General features: G+C 38.7%; 1 protein-coding gene across 2 annotated transcripts in view; it reads right to left on the reverse strand.

The window, feature by feature from the left end:
• HBP1 (HMG-box transcription factor 1) overlaps positions 1–7541 on the reverse strand; it is a 32839-nt gene extending 25298 nt beyond the window's left edge. The window contains exons 1-2 of one of the 2 annotated variants that reach the window (XM_037065861.1): positions 7457–7541; positions 1399–1582 (exon numbers count right to left, since the gene is read on the reverse strand). In XM_037065861.1, the coding sequence (XP_036921756.1) occupies positions 1399–1582; positions 7457–7471 (199 nt within the window). In that variant the 5' untranslated portion in view covers positions 7472–7541. Of the gene's footprint in view, positions 1–1398; positions 1583–7369; positions 7389–7456 lie in introns of those variants that run through there. The other variant, XM_037065862.1, reaches the window with a different exon arrangement.
• Positions 7542–16520: the final 8979 nt, after the last annotated feature.

A 16520-nucleotide genomic window follows, 5' to 3' on the forward strand; every position in this document is an offset into this window, starting at 1 on the left:
ACTCAAGAGAGAAGACTAGAAGTACTTCCCATGTACCACTCATGTACACACCAAGGCTATGAACACTATAAGGAAGTCCATAAAATTAAATTCTAAAATACTGAGAAAAAAATACATGAAGAGAAAGCATCTTGCAGGCCTTAAAACTCTTAAAAAAACACACAGTTACACACATTACAGATCCTTGGTTCCCTTCAATATATGTCAAGAAACTCTTCTGGTCACTGTAAATGGACTTACACTTAACTCCTCATTCAGGCAAATATTTCAAAAGAGCCTACTAAAACTAACATCTCTTGTTTAGAAATACTGATTCGGGATATCCATTCACAAAACTGAGTAAAACATACCACTCCCTTCATTGAGCAACCAAAATGTCATACCAATATGACATACCTCCACCCTGTAATTCTGCTAAAGCCTCTTCCCTCATTGCCAAAATCTTTCTTTTACCATCATTTCTTTTTTCCCCCCACTACTATAAAGAGCTCACTTGTCTTTCAAGTACAGGAAATTAACTGCTTTTAACTTAAGTCATTTTGGATGGTATAAACTTTTGAGCCCCCACACTCCCAGGTCCTAAGTTCCTGATTTCCTCCTGAAAACTAAAACGTGATGGTGGAAGATCAATGATGTCATTAAAATGGTGTCTCTGCTCAAGAATAACTACTACTCAATGAATTATTAGGGCTGAGCAAACTTCTGGCATTCAAACAGGTGTATGTCCCAAGATTTTCAGAATCTCCAAATTCCCACACAGTACTGCTGCATATAATTTGATCTCCTCTATTTCATCTCTGTAAAATAAAGATAATCATATCTCAGGGTATTTATAAACGTTAGGAAAACTACACATCAAAGAGGGGGGAAGCCTAACTGACAAGCTGGGCAGCAAGCCAAGGTTACTCATTAGCTGTTTATTCTTCAACATCTCAAAGCAAAAGAATTCAAAATCGTGTATCAACAACCCTGCACATCTCTACAGGTCACGTATCTTTGGAGTAGGCTCAGCAACAGTGATAACCACAAACAGCAGACCCTCAAGTTTCTAGGGTCCACTAACAAACCAGACATGAAGAGTGGCAAGGGATAATTTACTGAGCTCACTAGGATGTTTCAAACACCTTTTGAAAAGTCACACAGCAGGGTTCTGCTAAGGTGTTTAACAGCTCAATCTTTGTAAGTCAGGTGAGTATAATAATTTGTAAATGAGTATGATAACCTTAAATAGTTCAAATTTATGTTGGTTTTAAGTAATAGTTTTATAAGCAATTAACAAGACAACATTGAAAACTAATGTACAAAACTTCACATACTCTTTAGCAGTTCAAGGTAGGCCACATATGAAAATTATCTGAATTTCAGTGAGATTCCTAAGTAGTTTTTAATTTTGTTTACCGAGCTCCATGTGTTCATCACAGGAGTTATAGCCAGGAGAGGATGGCAAATTTTCATTACACTGCAGCAACTCCAATGAGTCATTCATTCCTGAAGTTCTCTTGTCCATTACCAGCAGGAGTTTCTGTACTGCATTGGGCATCTGGTTTGTCTTCACTTCCCACACCATGTTATGGTGCTCCGACTTTAAAACAAAAATAAGGAAAAAATGTCAAATCATGTGATCTGAAGATTATGTAAGTATAAAATCAATCAGAGACATCACAATGTTGTACTTTTAACTACACCCTCCTATTTGCATCCCAATCAAATCCTTTCCACCAGGATGACTCCCTGATATCGTGGCCTACCATCCATGTATTAAGAACTAAATTATATCCAATCCCAAAGGATCATTATCTTGAATTTATAAAAGTCCTTTCTTCTAAAGAATAATAGCAGTTTTAATCAAGCATCTCTTTCAGACCCCAATATTGAGGACAACAAACCTTTTTTAGCTTTTATCTTCAAATTTAAAAGAAAATTAACTTTCCTCAAATACAGAAAGACTAAAAGATTATTCTATTTTTCATCTTATGAGAGTAAACAAGTTTAACACTCTTAAAATTACATTCTGTAAAGAACATTTAAGATGAGTTTATTAAAATGGTCATATACCATACTTCTCATGAAAATAAAAATGTTCATGTCTTCTTAATGAGAATTTGGGGCCTAGATATAATAAAAAGACACCTGTTCTTCTGACTAGGCTATTATTTCTTAAAAAAAAAAAAGAATGCTAATCAAGGGAGATTTAGCTAATAAATAGCAAATCTACTTTCAAGACCACAATGTTATCACAAAGACAAAAATAACACAGGTTAACACAATGAAATAATTTGTCAGGGAAGTCCACCAACTAAAATTTGTTATGAAAATAATACCTTTTACACTCTTGCCTTTGAATATTATCAAACCGGTTATTTAACACAGGTGAGAGAAGCAGGAGGATTTCCTGATTTCTCAGGCTGTACTCCAAATCTCATTTTTAAAAAAGTTCTGGGCCAATAGGAAATAAAGAAAGTCTGAAAACATAGCTTTCTCTTCAAAATATATGAAATATATTGCTGCCAGAAGTCATTAAAAGTACCCCAACCCAGCTAATCAAAAAATGAAAACATGTTAAATGCTTAATATTGATGCTCCATTTAATGTTAAATGCTCCACTCTGTATTGCTCTCTGACTTTCTTCCCATCTACATTTTTTTCTATTAACAGGTCCTTGCAATGTCTACCATTCACCATTTATATACACTAATACTTCCTTACAACTATCATTTCTTCAGCACCTAGCCTTAGTTATCTACCAATATCCCATCACAATATTCCTCAAATGAAGTAAAAAAGAAATTTAATTTCAAAAGAGCCACCTATAAATAATAAAAGGAACCAAATAATTACTTGCTGAACTTGAGTTCTATGTGTTTCTGTACCTTATTGTTGCTGGTTATCAAACACTGGTCTTGAGATAATGCAACTGAAAACTTCATACAGTAAATGGAAGCCCAGACTTAGTGAAAAGACACTTAACCTCAGCCTCACAGTAACTCTATGTATTCATAGGGCTTGTGTGAGAATTAAATACATGAAAGCAAAATTCGAACCCATCTACAAACTAAGTTTTTGGCTCTCATTTTTTTTGTCAAACTATTTGGGGGAAACAAGGCCCCCGAAAACATTAAAGGAGTACCAGAAGAGTTGTTATTCAAAAATACTCCACTTCACCATACATTACACCAATTACACATTCATTCTGATAAACAAGTTCCTCTTTCAGATACTTCCTGGTAGACCTAAACCCACTGTTCATTCATATTTTTGTATTCTACTTCGGTTAACAGGATTCATATATAAGTATATATGTCATCTCTTCACTAGATCACCGATTCTCAAAAGGGAATAGTGACATTCTCCAGCTGTATTTTGAAATGTGATGTTCAGTATTACAAATTTTCATTGGCAGACTCTATTGCTTTTGTTTAGCATTCTTTCAGAAGTAGAGAGTCACAACATCTTAAACAAGAGACTAAGGGGGGGGCCAGAAATAACTCAGTTTCGGTGAATGAAAGAGAAGTAAATAGGTTTTTCTAAATGCCCTCCTATTCCACGCAGACCATTTCCGCATAATAGTTTGTTTAATCTTGTACAGCCTCACAACACCTCTGTGAACAAAGTATCATTATGGATGAGGAAAACAGGATTCTGCCAACTGAATGGGACCATTTTCTTTTTGAAAAGAAATGAGAAAAATGACAAAAGGTATAGACCAACATAAGTTAGACTATTTCCAAGTGCCTAATCTTCCCCAAATCCTTCGCTTTCCACCCTTACTATAAATTTCACAGAAAGAAGTTCCTCTTATGTTCTCCCCTAATTCTGAAGGACTGTATATCAAACTCAAATTTTTTGTGAGCAAAGAGTGAAGAGAAGGTAATCTGCAATGAATTTACATCTCTAGCGTGAGAACTGATGTATTTAAAAATGGATTACATAATTCTAAGCTAAAATGAACCCCCATAATAAACTGTATTAAATGCAACTTTCTACATCAAAATTAGTTGGGGACCTTAATGCAGTTCTTCCAGAATTGTTTTCCATGAAACGTCTAACAAAAGATTTCAAAGAAATGTTTCAACAACTTGTTTGCCATTGTGCTGGTGACCCCCACACACACCCCCCAGCAAGAGGTGGTATTCTTGTAGGAGAATATTGTTACCTACAGGACTGGAGAATTTAACCTCTATGCTTCAGTTTTCTTATTTGTAAATGGGACCAGTACCTGTCTACCTAGCACAACTACTGCAGGTATAAAAAATACTACATCCCACATGATTACCTGATTCCAAAACCCTCTGGCACCAGTCACTACTGCCCAGACCAGAAGGCAAACTCTCCTTGCCTTTGCTGGACAGTGCAAAATCACATCTACACAAATTCTTATCAATTCTGAGCTGATCTGAGCTGATCTGACAAAATGCTAATATTGATGAAGATGATAGAAAACCCACAATACATCACCTACAACAAGTCAAGTACAACCTGTTTAAAAGAGAGCTATCTTGCCCTGGCTGGTGTGTCTCAGTGGATTGAGTGCGGGCCTATGAACCAAAAGGCTGCCGGTTCGATTTCCACTCTAGGGCACATGCCTGGGTTGCAGGCCAGGTCCCCAGTAAGGCGGCATGTGAGAGGCAACCATACATTGATGTTTCTCTCCCTCTCTTTCTCTCTCCCTTCCCCCTCTCTAACGTTAAATAAATAAAATCTTTTAAAAAAATAAAAGAAGGCTATCAATTCGAACACTATTCAAGATGAGTCACTGTAGGAAAAACTTGAAATCTAAAATTCACACATGAAATTTGTTTTCCTAAACTAAAATTCTAAAAATTCTACATGACCTATAACAACTCTTTCTAAGCTATTTAACTTTTCCTGAGTAATTTTTAAAAATTTATAACTGCCCTGGCTGGTGTAGCTCAGTGGATTGAGCTCGGGCCTGTGAGCCAAGGGGGATCGCCAGTTTGGTTCCCGGTCTGGGTGCATGCCTGGGTTGCAGGTCAAGTCCCCATTTTCGGGTGTGTGAGAGGCGGCCAACTGATGCTTCTCTCCCTCTCTTCCCCTCTCTCTAAAGTAAATAAATAAAATTGAAAAAATTTTAAAGAAATTTGTTAACTATCTGTTTCAACAGAAAATTACCTTTTATTACCAGAGAAAAAAAATTACCAGAAAATTTTTCTATTTTCTATGGAAAATGATAATAAATTATGATTTAAAAACAAATTAAGTGCAGACCAAAATATGAAGGAATGTATTATCCATGTGTCAAGCAGTTATTTTTTCTGAATTTTGTGATGTATAGGTCAGCTTTAAATTTTGTTTATTGTGATTTATATTTTCCTTCTAAGTAAATATTCACTTTCATATTTAAAATACATGCAAAATACCCGGCACTCTCTCATTAACATGGTAGTAACATAATTTTTGACAAGAAAAAAAATACAGTATTTTCATTTCAACCAGAGTACAAAACACCAGCTTGAAATTCTCCCTCCAGGAAATCTTCAAGGCCTGGCAGTTTATTAATTCATTAAGCCCAGACCATATACCGCCTCCACTGAGCACTTGGATAGGGACAAGAACCCCCCAAAATGAAAACACAGTGGAGGAGACCATTCCTTAAAGTCCATGTTTGAAGTCTGAGAAGTAGGCACTTTGAAGCATGGAAGATTGTGGAGGCAGATGAGCAGTAAAATCTTGGGAGAAGGTAACCTTTTACCTAACTTATGTAGAAGTGAACAAAGTTTGAGAAGTGAACAAGCGGGGATGGGTTTTCCGGGGGGGGGGGGGGGGGGGGGGGGGNCGGGGAGGTAATTCGGTTTGCAAAACTACATAAAATGGACTAGAATGCGAAATCAAATGTTCGTTCTATATCTAATATGTCAAGTTAGAACAAACAGCAGTATTTTGCTGTAAAGTGGCTTCCTCAAAAGCATAAAGTACTCAAAAACTTAAGAGTAAATTTAATTTTTTTGCATATAATTTAAATTTCCTTAAAACGTGCTAAATATTGCCAACCCAACAAAACTGGGTACTTTAATCAAGGAAATAGAACAGAAGATCCTAACACTCTCAGTAAAGTTAAAGCAAAAGACTTTAAAAGCAAATTGAAAAAAGTAAGCTAAGACCAAAAGTTCTAGGAACACATTACAAAGGTAGATTATCAATAGGTAAACAGAAAAGTATTCACAAATGTTATAATTCTAATTCTCAAAAGTTTAATTTCAAAAATCACTGTTCGGAGTTATCTGTTACGGGTACTTAGATGGAAGTCTTATTATGGTCCAACACTTCCTAATACATATCACTCCCTTTTACCCTTCTGTTTTATGGCATCGGTCACATCCTGAGCTAAAAACTATTGAGTACTGTCCTGCTGTCAGCGCTCCTTTTAAAAACGATTCTTGTTGGAAACTTCCTAAGGAGGCACAGAAGCGAGCAAAATCCCCTAGACAGTACGAAGCGTTTAAACAAGCCAAAACCCGGGACCCCGCAGTCGACTTCGCCTGGATTCCTTTTTGTTTTAATCTGCCTAAGGCGGCAGCAAAGGTTGGAAGGCGGAGACTGAAAACGCCTGCCAAGACTCGGCTCTCGGTCACAGAGGCAGGGCCCGCAACTTCTTGCCAAGTCCATCCCCCACCCTCTTTCGCCATTCATCGCGTTCCCCTCCCCTCCCCCCATCATGTGACCGCAGCCTGGACTCTAGGCTTGTTTTTCCCCTCTGCTCAGCCCCACCGCGCAGGCGCCTCGGAGTCCATTCATTCGAACTGCGTAACAATGAGCCCGGGGGCCCAGCGGCTCCGCGAGCTCCTTAACTCGGCTCGAGCCCTTCTGGGACCCGAATGAGGCAGCGCCTCACTCGGGTCCCCCATCCCTGGCTGGTGTCCCACCGCGGGCCAACCTCAGACCCTCCACCTACATGCGGTGGAAGTTGGAAGTCAAACTTTCCTGGACAGCCCCGGCGCCGCCTGCGTCCTTTCCCTGGCCCAGAACCACCCCAGTCACCGCACCAGGTCGGGCCACCCACAGGGAACGTGGTTCACAACTTAGTCCTCGCCTACTCCTCCCCGCCCCCACCCGCGCCCCCCTGGAGCCGCGCTGCCGCGAAGGCCAGGTGAGCTTGCGCGGGGCGCTGGTCCAGTGGGTTCGCAGCGGGCGGCTACCGGACGGTTAACTGCCCCCTTCGTGGGGGAACCCTTTCAAGGACAAGGAGCGCGGACCCGGCCTCGCCGGGCTCTCCGTTCCCTTCGGGATCCTGCCCCTCCCTTCCCCACCCCCACCCCTTCCCGAACTAAAAGACAACAAACCCGCCGCGGAGTGCGGGTAGCACCGGCGCGGGCGGTCTTGGCCGCGACAACACCACCAGCAGCTCGCGTACCCCGTCTCTCACTGAGGCCGGCCTCCCCGGTGCGCATTACTGCTCCCGTCTCCGCTCTTACTCTTCAACCGAAACTTTCCTACTTACCAAACCCGTCGCCATTACCAAGTCTTTCAAGCTTCGTCTTCCCCCTCCCCTCAACCCCCTGGGGGTTGAGCCTCCTGCCAGCTCTTTCACTCTCATTGGCCTGAAGAACTGCCATTCGATCCTTTTCCTTTCCCATTGGGTGATACCGAGGTCCGTCTCGAGGGGCGGGCTTGTGTTGACTTTTGTGCTGTGTTTATTGGAGAAGGCAGCATATCAGTCACTAAAATAAACGCTTCGGATTGGATTACTGCCGAGGCACTAGGGACCCACGCCAAACTTTGCCCCCGAAATGGATTGTGGGTTCGTAGTCTCAGCCTTGTTTCTGCTTCTGGGAAACCGCAAGCCAGAGGAACCGGTTGGACTACATATCCCAGAGGTGCGTGAACAGCGCAGTCTTGATAGTAAACAAGAGTCATAGGGACACGTGTATCAGCTCGTTTGTTTTGGTGTCTGGGACAAAAGGGAGGAGGCGGAGGAAGGGAGCATTTTAAAGGTTTGGCCTCTTCTCCTTCTCTGGACGGTTCCTAGCACTTAGAGCAGCCCCAGCCTCTCGCAGTACCCGTTCTCGGTCATAAACAGCCCTAGTGCCTGGCTGCTCAAAGTTTGGCAGCAGGCCAAGGTATTGTTTAAGTGTTAGGGGAAGAAGATGACTACCAAAGCGGAAGCATTGTAGCCTCGCGAGGGTCCTAGTCACCCGCAAATCTCGGTCCCAGTCATGATGGGGACAATAAAAGGTAGTGTTGGGCTCCAGTGGAAATTATTAGGTTTTCTTTATTCTGAGCCTCTGATCGTCACCCCGGGACAGTAATTTAAGATTTGCTTGCCAACTCAATTCAAGTCACCCAACATTTGTTGCCGGCTATATGCGAGGCACTGATAACCTTGGGAATGGGCAGTTGAGAGGAAAGCTTAGGGTCTGGAGATTTTACAAAGCTGTAAAAGGGGTGGACGATTACTATATGCTTTGCAATTGAAGGAAGGCAAAACGGTGTTTTCTGTTTTGACCAGCTTGCTCGTTGTTAACAGTAATACACAGGGTTATAATGTGACTTAAACTGATTTCATTTTAATCATTATCTAAGTTTCTTTGGTGAATATTGGGAAACCATATTCCCCCTCCCAATGGCTTCCCATTGATAAAAGAAAGCCTTTCCATTTGTTTCCACCAAGAGTTCCTCCTTAAATTACTAATGCTCTGTCTGACTCACCAAAGGAGGATGGCTTCTCTGCTTTAGATTCCCTTCGTTTTAAACATGGCTGTCCATCACAGCACATCTAGCCTATAATTGGTATGTTTACCATTCACATTACAAAGACATTATTAAGCCTTTTCCCTTTGAACCTTTAGTGTTTAATCATTTAAGCTATGCTTTAGGTTTTTATATCTTTAGATCATTATATGTATGCTTAAATTTTAAGAGAAGGAAAACTTAGATTAGTAAGAAATCAGTAAAGTCAAATTTCTGAAAAGGGCCTAAAATCGTAGCTCATTATTTCTTCAGTTAATTAATTACATTTCTTGAATTTTTAGATCTGCATGAAAGCCACATAACAAATCAAGAAATCCAAAATTACCCTCATATGTTGAAACAAATTTTCAAATTCTTTTTAAGGGATTCCCTGTTTGCTTGCAGAGAATTATTTGTAGGATAGCCCTTCCTATCACAGTAGAATGTGACCAAAGGTTTTACTTTCCAAACTCACAAATAGTAATCAAACATTTTTTGAAAAATAACTCAAAGCCAACAAAAATGCCAGAATTTTCCCCTCAGGAAAAAGGACAGGATTTGACTATCCAAAAGGCGTTAATAGAGTAATCCAAGAAAAGAGCTTGAATGTGTCTATGCAATTCCTTATTTTCTTCCTTCTGTATTTTTTCAGGAGAGGTTCATTGTGTCCCAAAATTGAAAACATAAACTCCAATGTTAAATTTCTTGACAAAAAGGAAAATCTGTGGAATTCACCTATCCATTTAAAACTAAAGTCTGTGATATTTATGTCTCATTCCTTCCAGGAAATTTGAAAAGCTTCCCCTTGCCCAAAAAGTGAGCTCTCAAGAGCTTGAGTTACTCCTTTCCCTCTTCAGGGCATAAACTGTGAGATCTGTTTTTGGCTAAACCTTACATTAAAAATCTTTCCATTTATGAGTTTCACTGAAAGCTTTGTGACAGAGTGAAATGTTTCCTCTCTCTGGCCTTCAGGCTAATAGCTCCTGCTATAGATGTGTAATTAAGTAGAGCTGCGATTTCAAGGTTTTCAATCAGTGTGCCAGCAAGAATTTTTAAAACGCTGGATATTTGAGAATCTAATCAGGGACGCTGATCTCTTTTCCATCGGTGTGATTGAATCAAAACTATACCCTTTTTTTTAGTCAGATCAGCAATAAATACAGGATCCAGCACAAATAAGGCCCCTTTTTATTACAAAATCTTTTATTACATAATCATAAGCATGTAATTCTGTAACAATATCACACCATATGACATTTTAGGTGAATGTTCAAATTAAAACTATAAATTACTATACCCATATTATTACTCTACCACCCACACTCAAACAGGCATTACTTCTGTGGACCCTGTATATTTTTTGCTGTATCACAGAATTTTTGTAATTAGTTTATGTGTGTCATGAGATGAAAAAGGTTGAAAATTGCTGAAGTAGAGGAATTCTGCTTGAGATTTGAGGACACCTTCAGTCAGCACAGGTGGGGAGATACGCATAAAATAATGACTGAAAAACTGGATGCAGATCAGAGGTGGTCAAAGGACCCTCCAGGAATTCAGGGAGTTAGAAATTGCCCACTTGTCTTTGGACCCCTTTCCCAGCCTGGCTATCTATAGTCCCTACCCACCTCTTTGCCTCCTCACCCATCCTGTTTCCCCTTGATATCTAAGAACCCTGAATTTTGAGCTTGCTTAAGATGGTTTTGTGTATTCTTCTATCTTCTTGAACTTTCTTACTCCATCTCTGACGTATTGAATGTTGGCCTTTCTTTCAAAGCATCACGCACACAAACCTTATACTGCTAACAGTCTTAGTGCAGATATTGGTAAATACTGTAATGGGAAAAATAACGTTAACCTCAGATCAAGGTATTGTATCAGTATAAGCAATAATTTATCTTTGAATAGCACTAGAAAGTTGTTTCTATTGATTCAATCAAAAATATTTAGTTTCTAATATTTTTAAAAATATTTTTTATTTATTTACATTTAGAGAGCAGGGAGGGAAGAAGAGAGGAAGGGAAGCATTGCTGTGTGAGAAATACATGAATTGGTTGCTTCTCACATGCCCTGAACTGGGGACCTGGCCTGCAACCCAGGCATGTGCCCCAACTGGGAATCAAACCAGCGGGAGCGACCTTTTGATTCACAGGTTGGCTGGGAGTCAGTCCACTGAGCCACACCAGCCAGGGCTAGTTTATAATATTTGTTGACCACTTTGCTAATTGATAAGGATGCAAAGATTAAATTTTTTACATACTTTAATTTTTGTCCAAGTCATAAAATTGTAGTAGTTCAGTCACAACTACATCAAATTATCAGTATTAGAATTCTCTACAATTAGTCCTATCTTCTCACTTTCCTGAGACACTAAATGACCACATTGGTACCTTATGTATATTTAACAGAAAAATCATATTAAGCCGTGGCCAGGTGGCTTAGTTGGTTGTAGCATCTTCCCAAACACCAAAAGGTTGCAAATTCAATCCCTGCAACCTAGATTGCAGTTTCCTTCCCCTTCAGGGCATACATGGGAGGCAACCAGCCAATGTTGGACTCTCATACTCCTTTCCTCTCTCTCTGAAAATCAATAAACATATCCTTGGGTGAGAAACATCATCATCAATTCCTGGGTGACTATTATCAAACCATTCAAGCCAGAACAAAGATCAAAGAACAAAAACTACTAAGATCTCCTTGGAAATCTTTACATGTATAAATTCTCTTCTTTCCCTAAGACACATATAACTGTAATTACTTTTTCATAGAAATTTTTCATTTTTCTATTGCAGATTACACTCAGGTAGATGTACACTCAGAGTGGCCAATCATACATGTCACCACCTGCTCCCCCTGATATTTCTAGTACCCACCTAGCACCATGGTTATTACAATATTATTGACTGTATCCCTTATGCTCCCCTCCCTCTGACTATTCTGTAACTACCAATTTATACTTCTTAATCCCTTCACCTTTCCCCCAATCCCTCAAACCCCTTCCCCTCTTATAACCATAGGTCTGTTCTCTGTAAATATGAGTCTGTTTCGATTTTGTTTGTTCATTTATTTTGTTCTTTAGAATCCATATATAAGTGAAATCATATGGTATTTGTGTTTCTCTCACTTATGTCATTTAACATAATACCTTCTAGGTCCATCCACAGTTTCAAATGGTGAGATTTCATTCTTTTTTTATAGCTGAGTAATATTTTATTGTCTATAATTACCACAGCTTTTTCAGATATAACTAACTTTTATATGTTCTTCAGACATTTGCATGATAAAACTGGCATTTAAAAAGGTAGTTTTGTTAAATAACACCTACTCTTGGTTAGTGTAGATATAATATCTGTGCACACATTACACACAAACTATGGCCAAAATATGTCGAGAAGTCATCTAAAATCAAGGTCTTTCCAGCGATAAAATTCTGTTATCAAAAAGAAATGAAGTCTTAATTTAAAGATGGTAAAAAAATTGATAAATTCTATTGTGTGTAATTAAACAATACATTTCCCTTGATTCCATCACATTTGGCAGGTCAGTGACTGCTTTGCTAGACTTAGAAGTTGAAGCATGTGGTATTACTTAAATATTGAGAATATTGCTGTTCAAATTCTCAAAAGGTAAGCAAATTAAATATTAAAATTGGGAAATGGAATACATGTATGGTCTGAAAAGTTAAGTTCTCAAACTTTTCAGATAGTATCGTCTTGGTAGGTTTAAACTCTCAAAAATACCCTCTCATGTTTTACTAACTATACTTTAAAAACTCAACTTGTAATGTCTAGGAGATGAGTGCCATTTCAGAACTGAGTAATATATGTCTCTTGTGCTTATAATTATTATTTTTTAAATATTTTTTTATTTATTTTTAGAGAGGGGGGAAGGGAAGGAGAAAGAGTGGGAGAGAAACACCAGTGTGTGGTTGCCTCTCATGTGTCCCCCACTAGGAAACTGGCCCGAAACCCAGGCATGTGCCCCGACTAGGAATCGAACCAGCGACCCTCTGCTTCACAGGCCCACGCTCAATCCACTGAGCTACTCCAGCCAGGGCTGCTTGTAATTATTAATGCAACTAAAAGTTAAGATTTGACTCTGGTGACCATAAAGCATTTTTTTTGTCTTTGCAATCAATAAAGAGATGCTTGCTGGAAAGAAAAGGATGAAAAGTTGGGGAAAATAAGTAGCAAGAATTTTCGTACTAATGTAATAGTGTGTATTGTGTCGTGCTGTATGTCATATGCCCTTTTGAACATTAACTCTGTTAAACAGCCTTCCATAGGCTTTAAGTCTCACCTGTTCCGTATATTTAACACTATTATTTGAGAACAGGTCTCATCTTCTAGCTACATTATGTATAATTAGCACTATTGTTATTCATTTTTCTCTCCTCCTGGTATAAAGGGTTTTTATCTGCTCCAATGACTTCTCAAAGGCAAATGGTATTTGTCTAATTAATACACTTCAGTTCTTCAAGTTACATAGCATATAATAATGCACCTACAGCAGCAATTTTCAACTGTGTTTATCTCATGGCACACATAAACTAATCACTAAAATTCAGCAGTACACCAAAAAATATACTTTGCCAGTTTGACCAAAAAATAGGTATAATTTTGGTTGATTCACAAAAAAGTAATAGTAGTATGTATCTACCCTTCTTGCTCTAAAGGGACATTTTAGAAAAACAGGTGCTGCCCTGGCTGAGTAGCTGAATTGCTTAGAGTATAACCCCGGTAGGGCCAAGGTCGCGGTTTCAGTTGCTGGTTGGGGCATGTGTCAAGCACAAATAAGTGGAACAACAAATCATTTCTTCTCTCCCCCACCTCTTTAAAAAAATATAAGTAAATGAATAAGTAAGCAGGTACCTATATTTATATATCTAAGGATTTCTGGTACCAACAATTAACCAGTCAGACACAAACATGTTCAATGATGTGAAAAATAAGATGCAACTCTATTATATGACCTATATGTTTATGTTTCAACACAGGGCAGTCACACCAGATGGCAGTTGTTGACTGTTGTCATTTTTTTCATTTGACAATCTAAGGGAAAAGAGGTCAGTGTCCCAGACTAAAGAATCAGGTATTCCATGTTTTAAAAATTCTTGTAGCACGGGGGTTGAAAATCACTGCACTATAGTAATAAAAAGGCTGAGGATATTTAAGTTCAGCTTTAAGAAGCAATTATGAGAAAAAAGATTTGCCAAAAATATCTTTATAGCGAACACCTCTCCTACAATAATTAAAATATTATTTGGCTTTCAAAGGTGTCATTCATTTTCATTTCAAGAATATAGTCATCAGGTAAGGGGAAGTACAGTTGTATTAAGTGTCAGCCTTTGGCCTAAAAAGAGGCAGAGGCATTGTAGGGATGCTTGTTCATTCTCTTGTTCCTCAGAGGATCCAGGTAGGTTTTCAGTTTAGACAAAGATGGAAAATCAGCAGTTGGAAGCAATTTTATCCAATATTTTGACTGGTCATATTTATTACTCACAAGCTCATTCAAGGGTTCCATTTTGTAAACATTTTTAATGTTAAATGTTTAATGTTTTAATGTTTAATAGAAATTTAGAGTTTCACCTCTGGGTTAGCCAGTGAAGAGCCCAGGCATCCTGTCATTTCAGAGTTCATGCCCTGCTTACACTTAACTTTCCCTTGCACCTGGAAAAAAGTTTTCTGTTTTTCCATGAAGAGTAAAAGATATTCATTACTACAGTGAGTGTTATAATTGTTACTAATGTTTCATGTATATACATTTTGCAGTATATATACACAAATACATGTATATATATATACACATATAAAAAATACTTGTTAAAATTTGGTAGAATGTCAAGACCCAGGCTATGCGTAAGTCAAAATCTAGCAAAACCACCTAATAGTTGGCATTTCATTTTTATGGTATAGACAATTACTTCCATATCAAACATCATCACATGCTTCTTTAGGATTTCCTAGGCAATATTAGATTTACAAACAGCATAAAAGGGGACAGAATGATGTAGATCTGTGGGTCAAATAATAAGGTTTTCCTCTCAAAATACTCTGTCTGCTTTGGAAACTTTTTATAAATTTCTCTATACACTAGGCCCAATAACACCACTATTAGGAAACTATATGAAACCAAGAATTACACAAGGAACCAAGAGATTTTAATTGCCCATGCGTTCTGCCCTGGACTCACAAAGTATATGATTTCGGTGAAGTCAGTCCATTATAGAACTGAATTAATTTAAGCTCTCATAGCTGTTGTTGGGCACGCAAGTCCCCTAGAAATACCTGGTGTACTTTGTTGCTTATATTTGCATAATTATACTTCAAAAATTTTTAAAATACTCGTGAAAGTAATAATTATATAGTTCAGGTGGGCAACCAGTTTTCCTGCCTTTAAAAGTACCCTGGAGCACTTTTGCAATTCTTTTTTTAAAAATACATTTTATTGATTATGCTATTATACTTGTCCCATTTTCTTTCTCCCCCATAATCCCCTCTGCCTTGTACCACCCCTCCCACCAGCATTCCTCCATCTTACTTCCTGTCCATGGATTGTACATATAAGATCTTTGGCTTCTCCATTTCCCATACTATTCTTAACCTCCCCCTGTCTATTTTGTACCTACCATTGATGCTACTTATTCCCTGTATCTTCCCCCCGATTCTCTTCCCTCCCCTGCCCCGCTGATAACCCTTCATGTGATCTCCATTTCTGTGATTCCGTTCCTGTTGTAGTTGTTTGCCTAGTTGGGTTTTTTTTTTTTTAGGTTCAGTTGTTGATTGTTGAGTTTGTTTTCATTTTACTGTTCATATTTTTTATCATCTCCCTTTTCTTAGATAAGTCCCTTTAACATTTCATATAATAAGGGCTTGGTGATGATGAACTCCTTGAACTTGACATTATCTGGGAAGCACTTTATCTGCCTTTCCATTCTAAATGAAAGCTTTGCTGGATAGAGCAATCTTGGATGTAGGTCTTTGGATTTCATGACTTGGAATACTTCTTTCCAACCCCTTCTTAACTGCAAGGTTTCTTTTGAGAAATCAGCTGACAGTCTGATGGGAATCCCTTTGTAGGTAATTGTCTCCATTTCTCTTACTGCTTTTAAGATCTCCTCTTTAATCTTGGTTAATGTAATTATGATGTGCCCTGGTGTGTGCTTCCTTGGGTCCAGCTTCTTTGGGGACTCTCTGGGCTCCTGGACTTCCCAGAATTCTGTTTCCTTTGCCAGGTTGGGGAAGTTTTCCTTTATTATTTTTTCAAATAAGCTTTCAATTTCTTGCTCTTCCTCTTCTCCTTCTAGCACCCCCATGATTCAGATGTTGGAACGTTTCAAGATGTTCCAGAGGTTCCCCAGCCTCTCAGTTTTTTGAATATCTCTTTCTTCATTCTGTTCTGATTGAATGTTTATTTCTTCCTTTTATTCCAAGCTGTTGATTTGAGTCCAGTTTCCTTCCCTTCACTATCGGTTCCCTGTATATTTTCCTTTATTTTACTTTGTATAGCCTTCACTTCTTCCCATTTTGCAACCATACTGAACCATTTCTGTGATTATCAGTGTTTTTTAATATATTCTATTGATTATACCATTACAGTTGTTGTTCTATTCCCCCCTTTATTCTCCTCCACCCTACACACCCACCATTCCCCCCCTTTAGTTTATGACCACGTGTCTCAAGTTCTTTAGATTCTATATTTCCCCCACTATTCTTGCCCTCCCCCCTATTTTCTACCTACTGTCTATGCTATTTTCTGTACCTTCTCCCCCCTTCTCCTCCTCCCACTCCCCTGTTGCTAACGCTCCATGTGATCTTCATTTCTATGGTTCTGCTCCT

This window comes from Sturnira hondurensis, unplaced genomic scaffold, assembly GCF_014824575.4.
Source record: "Sturnira hondurensis isolate 20B ecotype Veracruz unplaced genomic scaffold, ASM1482457v3 Scaffold0016273, whole genome shotgun sequence".
Classification (NCBI taxonomy): domain Eukaryota; kingdom Metazoa; phylum Chordata; class Mammalia; order Chiroptera; family Phyllostomidae; genus Sturnira; species Sturnira hondurensis.